Source organism: Anthonomus grandis, chromosome 7 (assembly GCF_022605725.1).
Source record: "Anthonomus grandis grandis chromosome 7, icAntGran1.3, whole genome shotgun sequence".
Taxonomy (NCBI): domain Eukaryota; kingdom Metazoa; phylum Arthropoda; class Insecta; order Coleoptera; family Curculionidae; genus Anthonomus; species Anthonomus grandis.
In genome coordinates, this window is record NC_065552.1 from 34,110,092 (window position 1) to 34,128,141 (window position 18,050).

The 18,050-nt window shown below is 32.8% G+C and overlaps 1 protein-coding gene across 3 annotated transcripts in view; it reads left to right on the forward strand.

Moving 5' to 3' along the window:
• LOC126738967 (zinc finger protein rotund) overlaps positions 1-18,050 on the forward strand; it is a 539,771-nt gene that overhangs the window by 308,692 nt on the left and 213,029 nt on the right. For all 3 annotated transcript variants that reach the window (XM_050444475.1, XM_050444477.1, XM_050444473.1), the window contains exon 4: positions 15,867-15,975. In XM_050444475.1, coding sequence (XP_050300432.1) covers positions 15,867-15,975 — 109 coding nt within the window. The remainder of the gene's footprint in view (positions 1-15,866; positions 15,976-18,050) is intronic.

The window sequence follows — 18,050 nt, forward strand, 5'->3', positions numbered from 1 at the left end:
AATTCAATTAAGTTCGGCCGTGTACCTCCTTGTCACTCCTAAGCCGGACCTGCCTACGCGCCTCTCGCTTCCCTCACTCCCTCCCTCCTCACGCGATATCGATCGCAGGACGCCCACGATTCCGACGTCTCCTCGACGTCTAGAAGCGACGCGGACGCCTCAACGACGCCGCCGATCCTGACCTGCGGCACCGAGGACGCGCTTCTGCGGGTCTCTCGGCAGCGGATCCTCCAGCAGGAGTGCGGAGGCGTCCAACGCCAACCAGCAGGAACGATGGAGACCGAGGAAGAAAGCAAGATAACCCAGGCGGCACAATGTGCTAGAATTTATCATATAGCACGCTATACAGGGTGTCCATTTACTATCGCGGTGTTCGATTAGGGCTAAACCGTGAAACGGAAAAAACCTTTAAGGCTCGATTCACACTATGATTCCGATCACGGTTCACTCTCGGTCCAGTCTCGGTCCGGTAAAATCAGTCGACATCTACATTTTCGTTCTAGCATTGGTTATGGTCCAGTCTAGATTCATCGTTCGTTGCGTGAAGACGTATAGAGATTTCGAATTTTTTACCAAAAAATGGCATTCAATTTTGATTTTGAAGATCTAGCAATTATGCTTGATGAGAAAAATTAAGAAAAAAGAAAATTTCTAGACGAAGACTGTGGATTCATCCAAGTTTAATAAATAGAAAAACCGAAGGTGAATACCACACTTTGTATCGTCAATTAATAGACGATGAAGAAAAATTTTTGCAGTACTGCCGAATGGATTCTGGAACATTTGAAATCATCCTACGAAAAATACAAGATAAAATTTTGAAGAAAAGTAACTTTTCGTGAAGCTATTTCTCCACGTGAGAAATTACTCGTATGTTTAAGGTATGTGATCATTTTTATTATAAAAGTATCTAATAAAATCAAACAATAATACTAATAAATGAAGTAAATATAATAATCTGCGAAGAAATATGTTAATTATTATTATTATTATTATTGTTATGTGAGGATTGTGACTGATATAAAGTTTGTGACGATTGATTTTCAACTTGTTGGTATTGCGGCGATGGTGTGAGATAACGTGGCGGGTATGGCATGGAATCACCGAATGTGGATGCGAGTGGAGTAGTAGACGATGTAGATCCAAGTGGAGTAGTTGCCTGTTGATGTATGTATGAATATTGAGAGGATGGTGTTAAAAAATAGGGTGGAGAAGCGACGTTTGTGGCGTAGAAATTCGATGAAGATAATGACGACGCAGATGGAGCAGGTAATGGAACAGGAGATGGTCGTTGACCATCATAGGTTGGTGGTGGTGGCAAGAATTATGAAGTCGGAGTATCTCTTGAGGTTGAGTATTTATCCTCGATTTGGCTAACTATAGTGAATATTTTCGTCTTCACCATATGCTGATCAATTGGTGTAAAATTTTTCACAGTAGAAGCCATCAAAGAAAAGAAATTATCTATTGGATGTATGGCCCGTTATTGATCTTTTTTTTTCTAAAATATACTTCATTAAAGTGGACGATGCATTTTCTTGTTGTGTATGGTCTATTTTTCACTTTTGAAGCTGTCGGAGTGGCCTTAGTAAATGTGTTACTAATATTTTTCGTTGGTTCAGCATCCTCAATTTCAACGCATCTAACCGAGCTGGTTTGCACACCTGGTGAATCTTCTTTCTCTACTTCAACAATTCTCTCACTGTCTTTGTCAATAATTGATGACGTTCGTGACCTATCAATATTAACAAAACCATTGAGGAATTGCATATGATCACAATGTTTGGAAATTTTCCGTGCTGCTTGGCCACTTTTAGTTTTTAATTGCGACAAATATTTGCGGTATTGAGACCTTAAAGATTCCCAACGATTTTTGGCACCTGTAATTAAAAAGGGAAGCAGATAAGAAACACAATAAAAAAACTTGCGTGAAGTGCAGATTTCTTACCAATTAATTAATTTTATGGCTGTCATTACTAATTAATACTAATTGAATTATGATTTAACGTTAATTTTTTTTTCATTGCTACTGGAAATTTTTATAAAACAATTGCTTTCAGCTACAGTCTGGGCCATTCAACGGTACAAACTATCGCACTTGAAGCATGTGGAGCAATCAATGAAAGCTTATTGGCAGAATATATTCCAGCTCCTTCTCGGGAAAAATGTCAACAAATTGCGCATGAAATGTGGACAATGTGGAATTTTCCCAATTGGTTAGGAGCATTAGATGACAAGCATGTCATTATACAAGCTCCAGCCAACAGTGGATCTCTATATTTTAACTATAAAAAAACATTTTCGAACGTATTGTTGGCTTTGGTGGACGCTAATTGTAAATTTATAGCCGTAGACATTGGATCCTATGATAAAAATAGTGACGGAGGAATATTCGCGAATTCTGCATTCGGAAAAGGATTAGAAAATGGGACGATGAATATTCCCGAAGACTCTCCACTACCAGGAACAGAAATATTAGCTCCGCGTGTGTTATTTTGGGAGATGAAGCATTTCCATTGAAACAATATTTAATACGGCCTTATCCAGGTTTGAAAAATGTAGAAGACAATGAAAAGAGAATTTTCAATTATCGTCTATGTCGAGGAAGAAGATTAGTTGAATGTGCCTATGGTATTTTATCGCAAACGTTTCGTATCTACCAGAGAAGATTGATAGCCAACCCTGAAAATGCAACTTTGATTGTCTTGACTACTTGTATTTTGCATAATATTATTAGGAACACCAGAACTATAAATAATGAAAATGTTTCAACCTGTACTAATACTAATTGTGTACAAAACTTGAGAAGATAAGGCGGAAATGCAAAGACTGAAGCATTTCAAACTAGAGAAATTAAAAAAAAAATTTAAATTCTCCGATAGGTGCAGTGCCATGGCAAGCAGAGCGTATTATGTAGTAGACAAGACATATTCTATTTTTTTTATATTATTAATGATTATTGTTTGACTTACCAGTTAATTCTAGTGATTTTTTAACTTCGTCCCCCGCCTTTTTTTATAATTATTGTCACTGTAGTAATGTGACTGCAAGTCATACATTCCTGGCTTACTCTTCACTAGTTCAATAAGCATTTCTTCTGAAAAATAAGAATTAATAAATTCCTCATTCAGCTAAAATTAATTTTTTTTATTTTATATTCTGTATAATTTTATATTCTAAATATTTATTAGTTATTCTGCATTTAATATATCTAACATAGAAATTGCCAAACGTTGTTACAGCGTTCAGTATACAGAATAAACAATTAAACACTCATATAATGCAGTATATAAAACTAACCAAATGCATTCAATAAAGTATTAAATGAAATATAGAAGAATATCTCATACAAGGTCCTGCTTATACAACGATTATGTTCTGAATCAACTAGAGAAACTCTTTAATATTGGAAACCTCATGTCTTTATAAAATCCTTTCTTAACTTCTAGCAAACGATTTTATACTAGTAATCCCTAAATTATAGTTAAATAGTTTTATTTCTGTATCGGATTAATCGAATTATTTATTTGAATTTTATAATCATTTTTTTGAAAATATGTATTAAAGTGTGCTAATAGATTAGAATATCATTGACCTGACGGTATTTTATGCCAGTCAGTTAATCAGAATGCGTATGAACAATGAAATGTAATAATTCTTTCTGTTCAAATACAAACATTTATAAAAAAAAACCTTTATTTTATATAATGGATAAAACTAGCAATATACGTAAACCAAGTCCTATATTTTACTTCGAATGACTAAGCCGAATTTTCGAAAAAAAAACTACTTTATTCTTATTTACCTATTAACGTTATTGAAGCCTATAAAAACGAGACTGTACATTATTTATATTAACTATACAACAAAGTTATACTTAGCGGGTCAGTTCAAGGATATTGGGGCTTTATAAAAACACTCTTTTATAAAAAAAGGTGATAAATTATCAGGAAAGTACATATTTTGGACAACATTTTTTGGAGTAACTACAATTTAGGTTTGCGTTTTATATAATAATGGTTCCTGGTGAGTGTGTGTCCGTATCTAATTTGTTTACGTCAATTCTAGAGTAAGAGTTTTATTTTTTTTTTAATCAAATATTCTATGAGCCACTAACGTCTAAAACTAGAGGGATGAATGTATCCAATACTCATTTGTCAATTTAATTGAAAAAAAAGGGAGCCTTTTCTAACTTGGACACGAAGAAACGAAAATCCCAAACCGGTATTTATATTCATCAATAATGTTGGTCCCATAATAAAATAAAACTTAGAAGGTCAGTTCAAGGATGGCGCTATCGATTTTCCCGCGTTAAAAGAAGTTGGACCAGTTATAGATTTGATTTTGCAGCAGCACCAACATGGAGAAGGGTAGCTCCCTATTATTGCCATGGATACTTAACTTACGTAGCTTAATTATGTCTTGGCCAGTCAGAGAGGCTGTAATATTGAATTCTTCTTTTGTACTGCAAGATGTTAAGATAGGACAAGGGTTTAGATTTAGTTTTAGGTTATTCTTTTTATAAGATTTATACTGATTTTTATTTTAAAAAAACTTGATTAGCAGGATTTTAAAGAAAGACTGAGAAAATAGTTTATGAAGGTGCCTTTGTAATAAATTAAATTTATTTAAGTTAAAACTTGCTTGATTGTAGAAAAATCAATCTTTTACCAAATAACAAACTTGCCTAATTTATTGAGCTATCCATATACATAACTAATCAGGTCCTTTTTCAACTAATACTGTTCCTAATTAATGAATTAAGAAAATGGGGTTGGTGGTTTAGGTCCATATTTGTCAAGTGTTTACCTATAGTGTGTGGTCACCCAAAGTAAACAGTGGTATTATTATTTCCGGTTTCCGTTAACGTATGATACTAAGTATTATGAGAAGTGGAATGAGATTAAATAAAATAATAAGACATAATAAACAGAGAATAGAGACTATCCTAAGAATCATAATTACGTAATCCATCTCTCTATAACTTTCACGGCTTCTACTACTACTACTGAATATTTCACAACTCGGCGACCAGCAGTAGCAGCGTACAACTTACGACAACGAGCGGTGCAGCAACAAGTAATTTATGACCGAGCTTTTAGCCCAATTACCGGAGGGTTAAGTTGATTTCATTCTTGGAAACCACGTCGCTTTTCCATTTTGCTTTTATCGCCTTCCCCTAAAAGCAAAGGGGCACGCCGCGATCTTATATACTTCGCTCTACTTTTTCAGGGTCTGACTTCATTGTTTCGCCGTTGACCTTCGTGGATTTATTGCCCTGTCTTCGACTCTTTTCCTATTCCCCCATGCTTTAGGAAAATTGAAAGTTTTAGAAACATTGGGGATTTTAAAGGTTCCGTAACGATATAAATCTAAATTTAATATAAGAATTATTTAGGGTGGCCTATCGAAAACAGTCCGACAAGGTTTGGGGCACTTTTATAAAAAAATTTAAAAAAATGTATAATTGGAAATAAAAATAAATTTAACTTGGAGAAATGAAAATCAATCAATCAATCAATCAATATATGCTTTATTGTCATATAAGTAAATTTGTTGACAAAGCTGTAAAAAAGAAAAACATATACACAAACATGTAAAAAGGCTATTTAACATGCTATAGTTCATCATCCTAAAGGCATTCTGCTTCCATGAATATGGTTTATCTATACCGGTAAAACCAACAACATCCCCATTGTTCAGAAATACTCCTCCAAGACTCTGAACCAAAACATACAAAGCTAATGCAATGTCAAGAGTATCAATATGTATAACACAAACAGATATTATTCACTCCCGAAATATACAATTTAATTAAATCTAAAACTAAAAAAAAATGGTTTAAAAAATATACAGAATATACCTAAAGTCCTGCAAGAAAAAGGTAAAAATGACTAAAATCTATGCGACAAAAATTCAGTTATTTCATAATAGCCCTTTGCAACTAAGAGTTTTTTAACACGTTTTCTAAAAAGTTTCTAGCTACCTATACCTTTCAAATCTGCAGGAAGATGATTATACAGTTTTTTACCATCAAATATAAAAGTTCTTTTGATCAGTGTAGGCACTTGTAGGCATAGGCAAGAGCACATCATTAGCTCGTCGACTGCTATATTCATGCCTATAAGTTGTGTTCACATTTCTAAATTTCTTATGAACGAGGCAAACAGATTCCAATATAAATAAGGCAGGAAGGGTTAGGATTTTATAAGTGATAAATAGCGGTTTGCAAGACTCTCTCATACTCACATTACACAGACGTCGGATCGCTTTTTTTTGCAAAACAAAAACACTATTAAATAAGTAATGTGTGCATGCACCCCAGAAACACAGACCATACCTTAAATGGGACTCAATTAAAAAAAATTAAACATTTCTCGCCATGTCAAAATCAACCTCTTCTGCGACCACTTTAAGAGCATAACAATTTGCTGATTTTTTTTTACACAATTGCGTGATATGGCCCTCAAATTTTAGTTTATTATCAATAAACAAACCTAAAAATTTATTTTCGTCTAAGTTGTTTAGAATGTGATTTTCCAAAAACACATTATTTAAATTGCATTTAAAATTCATAACACTAGTTTTTGAAATATTTAAACACAGTTTATTGATTTCAACAATATCTCTGTTAACTGTGATATTTAGATTCATCGCACTCGTGTCATGCCATAAAACTGAATGAATTTACCTGAGATCCTAAGATTGGCCATATCATTAATATAAATGAGGAATAGAAGTGGCTCAAGAACTGAACCCTGAGGAATATCATGAGTCACAAGCTGCTCCCTTGAAAGGGCACGATCCACAGAAACACTCTGCATTCTAGTATGCAAATAAGACCCAAATCACTGAAGAGCCAGACCTCTGAATCCATACCGCTCAAGCTTCCACAGCAGTATTTCGTGACTAACACAGTCAAATGCTTTGGCCAAGTCGCAATACACTGCTGCAGCAATATCACCACTGACTCAAAGAATGAAAAGATTGCATCTGATGTTCCCTTGGCACTTTGAAACCCAAATTGCTTCGATCTTATAATTTGCTTTTCAGCTAAATATGACATAAGTTGCTTTTTAACCAGTTTCTCGATGATTTTTGAGAGGACTTAAAATCAATTAAATTTATTCCTGTTACTAAATATTGATCATATTCCTTTTTTGGGCATTTTATGTTATTTAATGATTTTTCGGACAGTTGTTAAAAAAATTGATTCAAGAATTAAAAGAGAACTTTTCTTACTCAAAAATTGATCATATTCATTTCTTCTTGGTTGATAAAAAGAGTTTCCATTGTATTTTTCTTCGTAGAAGTAACTGAGGAAATTAATTAGTAATTCGTCATTCATAAACTTATAGTTTAAAATTTTGTTCGTTATCCTTTCCTACACCTTAAGTTTGTCTTTCTTTAATTCTGTTTGAAAACATCATTGCGTAATCAAATGCTGTTAATAATACCTTTTTTTGCATGTTTGCACGCAAGCAAGTAATAAATTAAGAGGAATCAGTGAAAAAGGAGAAAATTGAATGTAACCGAGAAATTTCTTAAGGTGGAATGTTTATATAAATTCCTTAATAGACCCAAAGCTGGGGCACAGCTTAGGGTATATTGCAATAAGCAAAAGCTTCCACCAAAAGTTGCTTTTTTTTCGTAACAGTATCAGAAAAAAATTAACAGTAAATGAGATTTCGTTAAAAAGATTTATGCATTTGGAAGACGAGACAGCGAGAGAGGTTATAGTTATTTTTTTTTGTAATTGACTTGGATTTAATCAAAATGCACAAACCCGGTACGTGTAAATAGTTTACTACGTCGATTTTGATTTTAGGGAGACAATTTTTTTAATACTTTCAACCCCTTGGCGGGGGTTGCAACAACCCTCAAAATCTTAAATAGAAGTGAGCCTTTCTTAAAGATCTCTTTATTCTAGTTAAAATTGCCAAGATTAAAATTGCTAACTTGAGGTTTCACAGTATGACAGCTTGTTAAAGATTTTGGGACAATACCGTTGTTTAATACTTTTAGCGCTAGTTTTTAGAGGTTCTTGATTTACAAAACCAAAACGGTCGCACCCTTAAATTTTTGATTTTAGAAAAACCATTTTTTTGTTTAAATTTTTAACCCCACAACTTCAACTCCTTAGCGGAGGTATGTGTTGTGATACATCTTTTGAAAGGGCATTTAATTTTATTTACAATAGCGCTCTGTTTTGTAAATTTAAACTGCGGGTTCCAAATAAATCTAATTTAATTTTATTAATTAGTACTTACGAATTATCTTATTAAATGTTGAAAATGTCCGCCGTTTACCTCCATACAATAGTACAGAAACTGTTCAAAGTGTTCCCGGACATTGTGAAGAATATCAGGTGTTATTTGTTAGCATTCATGAATGATGCGGTTCCGTAAAACTTCTAACGTTTCAGGTCGTGTGGCATAAATTTTCGATTTTAGATGTCCCTATAAAAAGAAATCAAGAGTAAATCGGGTGATCTCGCGGGCCATTCAATAGCGCCCCTTCTGCCAATCCATCTACCAGTAAACGTTTCATCCAGAAACTGCCGTACTGATAATACATAATGGGAAGGAGTCTTGCTGAAATATCGCATTTTCTTCATGGTAGCGTTGGTCGTTTTCCATCATTTCAATCAATGCTTGATTAATGGCATTCTCCAGAAGGTCTAAGTACGTATCTCCATTTGAATTTCGCAATAAGAAAAATGGTCCTCTTATGTGACCTACCTAAACGTTTAATTCTTGAGGGTGTTAAGTATGAACCTCATGGTAGAACCTTGGATGAGAAAAAATGAACATTGATTGTCTGAGGAGCAAACATTTAAAAGATAGTTGGGATTATTTGAATTTAGTACTGACATTATATCACAAAACTATAAACGGCGGTCGTTACCATCTTCATTTAATTCTTAAATAAGTTGAATGTTATATGGGTGCCTTATTTATTATGTTTTAGAATTCTCTGTACAGTGGTCCGCGAAACTCTCGTTACTCTACTTAATGTAGGATTCACACTAATTTTACCGAGAACACCGACCTCTAATGCCTCATTTCTCACTGGATTTTCAATATTCCGTTTTTTATTTGCCACCGAACCACTTTCCCGAAATTTTGCCACTAATTTTAGGATGTAATTATGATGTACGTGTTTATCTGCATGTCTCTTATTAAATAAAGTTGTCGTTAGTCTTGCACATTGATTGTTTATAAAGTATAATTTAATAATTTCCACTCTCTCTGCAATAGAATAAACCATTTTTATTGAATCGAAAGAAATGATCAGTAATAACTAATTTACATCGACTTGTTTACCAAAGATAAAGTCGGATTGTTGACTGATTTTTGATAGTTTAAAAACAATTTTTTTACTTGCACACCTAAAATATCCAGTAAAATGATTTCAGTGAGTTTAGAATTCCATTGCTTGACAAAGCAATACCTAATATATTATTATCGCTAAGTATATATTTATTTAAAGATTTTTAGTAAATAAATCCACTATCAGTCAAATGTAGCCCTTAAGAATGCTAAAGACCTCCAAGCTCAGTCGCTTGGTCATGAAATGCTACTTCACAGTCAAGTTTAGCAGAAAACCTGGAGACATTCAAGTAAATATTTTTAAAGTTGGACTTTAAATAAAATGCCAAACCCTCATGAATCCTGAGATATCTATAAAAGTTGAAGGCCGCTTTAAGCATTATTATAAGGAAAATTGGTCAGTATTTAACCAATGTTTATTTATACATACAATGTCAAATAATCATTCTTCATTAAGGACTATCTCTAACTCTGATAATTTATTAAAGATATTTATACTGACGTGACATGACTGGATATTAGGATCAAAAATCGTTCACAATAATTTTTTGGCTTCTAAACCTGCTTACCGATTATCTCCTTTGAGAAGTGGAAACTTGATAGATTGCAGGCGTTGCAGGTTTGGAAAATAAATTTGACCGTTTCTGACCATAATTTAAGATCCAGTATTATCTTCACCTGATTCTTAAGTAACCCAAGCTTTAATAAGCTAATCTGCTGAATACATCTTCTCACAGGTTATATTTGTATCACACTGATAAATGTTAAGTACCATTGATATAGTAATTAAAGGTCCTTTATAATAAATAATAAATAAATAAATAAGTCTTTATTTCCAACGGTCACCCACTTACAGGAAGTGCAGAACAAAAATACAAATCAAAACAATAATAACAGAATAAAAATTAAATTCAAAAAAACAAAGTAGTAAAGTAAAACAGTTAAAACTAATTTAAAGAATAAACAAAAAGAAAAGAAAAATAAAAAAAAAGAACTCAACATACCTTTATGCCACACTTCTAAATAACAAACAGCATTAGACAGGTACTTACAGGTTGTAAAACTAGGTTATTGATTGAGTAGCCTCAGCACAGAAGATAGCGTATCAACAAATAGATCTATGTTGTAGTTACAAAGCGTATTAAACAAATTACATATGTAAAAAATCGGAGCTCTCTTGAAAATATTATTTAATGCTCTGTTGCAATAAAAAGTGCGAGAATTTCTGGAGTTTATCCTTGGGACAATGTACCAAATCTGATTTAGGAGTGAAATGCAGTCTATTTTGTTGTTTACTAGCTTATATAAGAAAGTTATAGCCGTTGTCACACGACGATCGAGTAAGGTTTTCATATTGAACCGTCCAAGCATGACATTTTGGCAAGTGCCTCTGGCTGGATAAACGCCATCTTCCATATAGTGCAAATACTTTATAAACCTGCGTTGTATATATTCAACGTTTTTGATTTCAGTTTCATATATTGGATGCCATATAAGTGACGCATACTCGAGTCTTGAGCATACAAAAGATTGATATAATAATAGTACCACGCTGGTATCGTTAAAATTTCGACAATTTCTAATAATAAACCCCAAAGACCTGGATGATGATAGTACAATATTCTGAATGTGGCTTTTAAAGTCAAAATTTTCATCAAACGTTACACCCAAATCCTTGATTTCATGGCATCTTGTTAAAGGAAGATTCTGTATATGGTAATCATATTGTATAGAAGTTTTATTTCTACAATAAGAAACAAGAAAACATTTTGATACATTAAGAAAAAGTCTGTTATTCTGACACCAGCTATTAATACTATTTAATACTTCTTGAAGATGTTGGCAGTCGGCTAAACAGTTAATTTTAGTGTAAATTTTCAGATCGTCGGCAAAAAGCAATTGATAACAAGAGATGATTAATGCGAGATCGTTAATAAACAATATAAACAACAAAGGACCCAAATTTGCTCCCTGGGGAACTCCAGATTTCACTATATATTGAGAAGAACGAAAGCCGTCGATCTCGACAAACTGCCTACGACCATTGAGATACGAGGAAAGAAAACTTAACAGACCTGTGGAACAGCCCAGATAATCCAGTTTTTTTAATAAAATTCTGAGATCTACCTGATCAAACGCCTTCTGAAAGTCCATGTAAAGGACATCTACCTGACCTCTAGCATTAAGCGCCTGACACACATATTCAGAAAGACAGCTCAGGTTTGTAACACATGATCTCTGCTCCACAAACCCGTGCTGATCGATAGAGATGAAAGATTTAACTTGATTGTACAGTTGTTTATGAATACAAATTTCAAAGAGCTTGGAAAAATTGCATAAAATAGATATAGGTCTATAATTTCGAAGCTCCGACTTATCGCCCTTTTTAAAGATTGGTATGACTCGCGCTATCTTCCAGCAAGAAGGAAATATACCTGTGCGTATGCAGAGGTTAAAAATGTAAGTCAATGGTTTCGCCAATGCCGCAATACAGTCTTTCACTATAAAGCTCGGAATAAAGTCTGTACCGCAAGTTGACTTGTTTTTAAGTTTTTTGGAGGCTTCAATAATATCAGACTCATTTAAATAATTTAAAGTTACATCACTTTGACAATGTTTTAGTGTAGATGAAGTAAAGTTGTTAGCGTCAGACTCAATGTAAACACTCTGAAAAAAATTGGCGAAAGCATCAACTATCGATTGTGGATTCGAAAACTCATCGGCACCATCCCTTATAATACCCGGTATTCTAGAATCGCCCTTCCTCATTTGAATGTACCTCCAAAACTCAGAACTATCCCTGCAAATATTCGTTTCTATATTACGTAAATAGTTATTATATGCATTTGTTTTTAATGTTTTGAGAGTAGTTCGTATGTTTTTAAATTTATCATAATGGTAGATTGTATTATATCTTTTATAATTCTTGTGGGCTGATTCTTTACTTTTAATTAACTGTATGATCTCTGAGGTAAACCAGGGAGGATACCGACGCCTTCGATCCTTCCTCAAAGGTACAGTGTTCTGAAACATAATGTTAAGAGAGTTATATAAATGGTCACAGGCTTCGTTGACACCCAAACACTTAAACAATTGTTCCCAATTTGCATGCAATATTGAATCGTATAACAAAGAAAAATTGGCCCTTCGAAAATTGAACGTCTTGGGTGCATTTCTGCATAGTTCAAATGATGGTGATTTTTCGATTTTTAAGTTATCATAATATAGAATAATTAATAATATAATATATAATATAATATATATAATAATTAATAATAATATAAATAATAGTTAATAATAATATATTTTATTTGCATTAGTACAATGTAGAATCTAGGGTAATTGATAATGTTGAGTGACATGTCTTATTGCTATTTACATTAATGGAAGAAAGGAGCTGGAAGGTAATTTAAAATTGATTGAGTCCAGCACCGATTAATAAAAGGTTTAAAATAACATACAATATTTTACCTTATTTTAATAAAATATTACTCACACAAAGTAATGTATTAAAATGAACCAAGATTAAAAATACATTACAATAGTTGGCAATAATAAGACTATGATCTCAAAGAAGATTTGTTAGACATTCTGATTTAGCAAATATGACTTAATTTTTCGTTTAAAATGTTTGTAATGTTTGATGATTTAAACTGGTCAGGTATTCCCTTGTAAAAGCGAAAGACATTATAGAAGCTTCGTTAGAACATAGTAGTGATATACTGAGGAGGAGTTATTAACCCTTTAAATCTGAGATTTAGGTTGTAAATATCCATTCAATATGTAATTTTTTTAGCAAGATATGGAGGAGTTTTAATTTAAAGAGAGAAAAAATTTAAACAGTGCAAGTCTCTTCTCTTTTTCATATTCAACCATTTTTCCACCTGTAGTTTATATGTTACTGGTTGATACTTCTTTATTCCAAAAATAAACCTAAGACACGATTTCTGGACTTTCTATATCCTATCTTGCTAATCCAGTTCTAAACATGGCCCATATATGACATCACAGTAGTTAAAGTAGCCCAAAATCAAACTATCTGTCAGCTCAATTTTTTGCCGCATTGGCAGTAAATGCCTATGCGGGTGGAGAAGTTTTAATGACGCGTAGGCTTTTCTTATATTGAAGCTAATGTGATCTTAAAATCTTAGTTCTATGTCGTTTATAAGACCTAAGTTTTTAGTACAAGCTGAAGATGGTAGCAAATTTCTCTGAATTATTATATTCACTTGGTTTTTGAATTCCGATTTTCCTTTTCCGAAATACATTATTACCAATTTTTTGGGATTAATTTTGAAATTGTTCTTTTGAGAAAAGTTTACCAATTTTTCCAACTCCGTTTCTATTGCTTCTTTTACTAACATTCAGGAATGCCTAACCTGCGTGTCATCAGCATACTGATCTGCTTTGCTATTATTTAAAGATTTAGATAAGTTGCATTTATATATTGAAAACAAAATTGGTGACAAAATTGATCCTTGTTGGACTCAGATTGCCCCGTTTATGTTTGTACGAACTGGAATCTCTTATCTAAATAGCTCATTATCGCAAATAGGGAAAAACCTATGTAATACAAGATGTCAAATAAAAGTTCATGGTTGATCGTATCAAATGCTTTAGAGTAGTCAAGAAGAATAAACGCAGTAGCTTTTCCAGCATCATTTTCCCTAAAAATATTATCTGTTATATTTGCGAACGCTGAAACACAGCTGTATCCTGACCTAAATCCTGACTGGTGTTCGGGTAATGCTCCCTAAACCATAATCCTTTCCAAAACCCTAGATAGACATGGCAAAATACTAATGGGCCTTAGATCGCTATATTCCTCAGGTATAGCTTTCTTTGGTAATGGTAGCACTTCGGCTATTTTCCAGTTTGTGGAAAATACTGATTCCAATAAACAGGTATTAATTAAATGAGCAAGGTATGGAAGAATCCTGGGACAGCACAGAGTTAGCATTTCAAGATTAATTGCGTCATTGCCAAATGCTAAAGAGGTTATGCTAAATAATTGACTGTCAACCTCTTCAACATATTACCGTGCGAAAGCAAAAAAGCTCATTAAAATTAGCCTTTAAGATGTGCTGGTAAAAAGATAACAGGTCCTGGTCTACTTGCGATGCAGATCCCGTACATTGCATAAAATAGTTGTTGATTTCCTTATCTAGATTTTCAGGTATCAACTTAGAATTCCTTGAATTATTTACGATATCAAGGCACCTGAGACGTTTCCAAATCAAACTCTTATTTGACCTTGCACAAAATTGTAAAAAACATTTTTTTTCTTGTGATATTGCGTTATTAGTAAAAATTCTCAACTGTTTGTAGTAGTCCCAATGGGTCTAATAACCAGAAGTCTTAGAACGTGTATATGCTTTTTCTTTTACCTGTATTAATCTTTCGATATCATCTGTCTTCCATGGAGGTTTTTGCTTTCTTATAAGAACCAATTTTAAAGGAGCTACAGCATCAAATATAGACAAAATTATAGGGCTCAAACATTGGATCCTTTCATTTATAGAATTTAAGTACAGAATTTGATCGAAAGGTGCGTTATTAAGGTGGTAATTAAAAAGTAGTTTTTCAGTTCTTTTTAATTTATTGTAAGTTTGTTATTTTCTTTTCTAGTTATATCTAATGTACATTGTATAAGATAGTGATCAGACACATTTTCTATATTTTTTACCTTTTGCACATAAATATCACAATATTTAGGAACAACAATCCAATCTATTAAAGTTCTTGATCCTGCACGAATTCTAATAGGACTCTCTACTATTTGTTTTAAATTAAAAGTATTTAAAAAAGAAATTGGTTTTTGGATATAACTCTTAATAATATCCAAGAACTCACCAATATAACCCTTAATACTAAGTCGCTTTTGATAATTTCATTTGCCACCTGTACTTTGACCCTACTAAATTAATAAAATAGGCCTATTTACTCCATTAATCAAAAGACTAATTAAAAAACAATTTCCCAAAAATATCCAGATATTAACCGCTCGGTATGTCGACTAATAAAGGCAAAGAGGCCCGGCAAGAGGCGAAGGGTGGGGCGGGGGGGATAAGCGTTGTCTCGTAGGCATGGCAACGACAAGGTCGCGAGTCTACCTCACCCCTGACGTCGCTTCGACCCCGCACACTGACGACTTTCCACCCCTCCCCCCCGACAGACACTTTTTCATGCCCGCCTTATGTTTTTTCCCCAGCTCTGCCCAGGCTGCCTGGTGTTGATTTTTTTTTCCTGCTTTTGATCGTCGATATGAATTTTTTAAGGAGAAATTTATTAAAATCCAGGCTTTGCTCGAAGGCAAAACGGGGATGGAAAAAAAGCGCTTCTGTGTTTGTCTTTTTCGATTGGTCGATATGTTCTTAGGCAACATCACAGTATATGAGTGAATTTTTTAATTAAATAATATAAGTAATGGAAATTATGTTAAATATATTTTTGAAAGCGTATAATAAATTGTAGAGCAAGAAAGAATTAAAATAATTTTTTTCTTGTCTAAATGATATATTTTTTTTGTTTCAGTGTGGACAACATGGAAAGGATGACTACCCCAACTGGACCCGAAATACCATGGGTATGGGAAAACAAGGCTATGAGTCGAAGATGAACGAGCACAATCAAATGCAAAAAGGTATATTTTCCTTTTACTCCTACATATTATATTCTTAAATCATTTCTAATAACAGTGTTTTTAATACATTTTTTTTACATTAAATTTATTGAACTGACTTACAAAATATATAACAAAAATTAAGATACAACATACTTAAGGCTTTTGAGCAAAATGTCAAATATATCTATTTCTCTTACCTCTCCTTATTAACTAACGAACACATTCTGTACAACAAGTTAATTGGAGCCAAGATTAGTTTATGGTCTGGGAATCTCGAAGGCCTTGTCGTTAAGAGAGAACTCCAAAGTTTAAATGTTAAACAATATAGAGGCAATTTATACAAAAATACTGCTTTTGTCATTTTTCTTCTTTTTTCACTGTCAAATTAAAACTCGTTGAATAAAATTACTATGGAAGATCAAAATAGTGTACAGTATATTTTTTATAATAAAAGTACCTCAAAAACTTATCTTTTTATTTTTTCAATGGTGTTTTTATACATTGCATAAAAGGGACTCCATGTAAAATATCAAAAAGAATATAAAAAGTTTTCGTAATCACTGTAAAGGAGTTCTACTTAAAGAAGCCTTTTACTCTATTAAATCATTTTTTGAACATGATTTTAACAATTAACTCAAAAAGTTCTTAATTTTCTTTGTCTATATACACACTAAATTAAAATGAGATATTATACCACTATGGCCTGAAAGATCGTGCAGATCAATGGATCTTAAAAAATTGTAAATATATTGTTAAGGCAGGAATTCTTTCTCGTTGCAAGATCCACTGTCAAATATAGTCTGTAGGAATGCCAAAGGTCTCCAAGCAACTGAAGAGTTGAGTTTAAAAGTGATTAACACCTTTTTTCAACGGTGTCAAATGGACAACTCATGTCCATTTAGATGGGCTCTAACAGATATTAGGACCTTCTTAAAAGTTCTCTTTTTAAATTTAGTTTTTAATGAAACAGCGAGTGCAGAGGTCATTTGAATATTAAAACTTAGGTGCATATTTACCTAACTCTTCACTTTATAGACCAAAATGTTCTGATTTCAAATTAGGTAATACCCAAGCAACACATATATTATTATCGTTAAATATATATTCATTTAACGATTTTTTAATAAAGTTTTGGTATATTTATCAACCGTATATGGTCAAGGGAAATTTATTAAACTGTATATATATATATATACACTGGTGGCCAAAAGTAGATTGACAAATTTCATTTTTATGGATGTGATGATTTTTATCTAAAGCAAAGGAAAAACCGGTTGAGTTTCACCTTAAGTTTTTAATTTCCAGTCAAGTTTCTTTAGTAAATACGAAACAAGCATCATATGTCCAAGATATATAAATGAAAATGGATAATATCCTCTAAATAAACGTATTTTGACCCACAAGAAAGCACAATACTGGTACTTCGATGAAATACCATTTATAACTTATATCTATGTATATTAGAACAATTTGATATAAATGAATTAACTTAATCGGAAAAGTGGAACTAGCGGACATTAATTTGACATAATACCTCGCTAATTTCTTACCCGACTAATTAAGAGACTGCACATTATCTTAAGCCGAAGAAAAATGGCACAAGAGTAGGCTTTGAACGACCTGACGTCCTTCTGAATTAATAATTTTAAAAATATACGTCGACTGAGCTGCTTGTCGGAGGATGATCTTACTTACCGTATAATTTTTGTAATAAGAAAGGAATTTATTATACCCCAGTTTTACATTTTAATAGCTTCGTATCGTATTATATCAGATACTTCTGTCAGAGCAATGAGAGCAGTTTCTTAGCCTTGTTAACATTATTACCAAATTTAGTTTTGATTTGAATAATTAGGATTTTTTTAGGATAGGTAACTGTAAATTTCCATATATTGTAAGAAATATATAATTAATTTTCATGCATAATAAATTAACCTTTAGTTCAGTCTACATGAACAAACAACAATTAATCAATTTAAGATATGGATGTGTAAATTACCCGAATTAAACTTAACACCTATAGTAATGATCTTGAATAGCCTCGATTGATTGAAACAGCCAAAAACCGAAAACCTTGTCTTAAAAAAAAAACA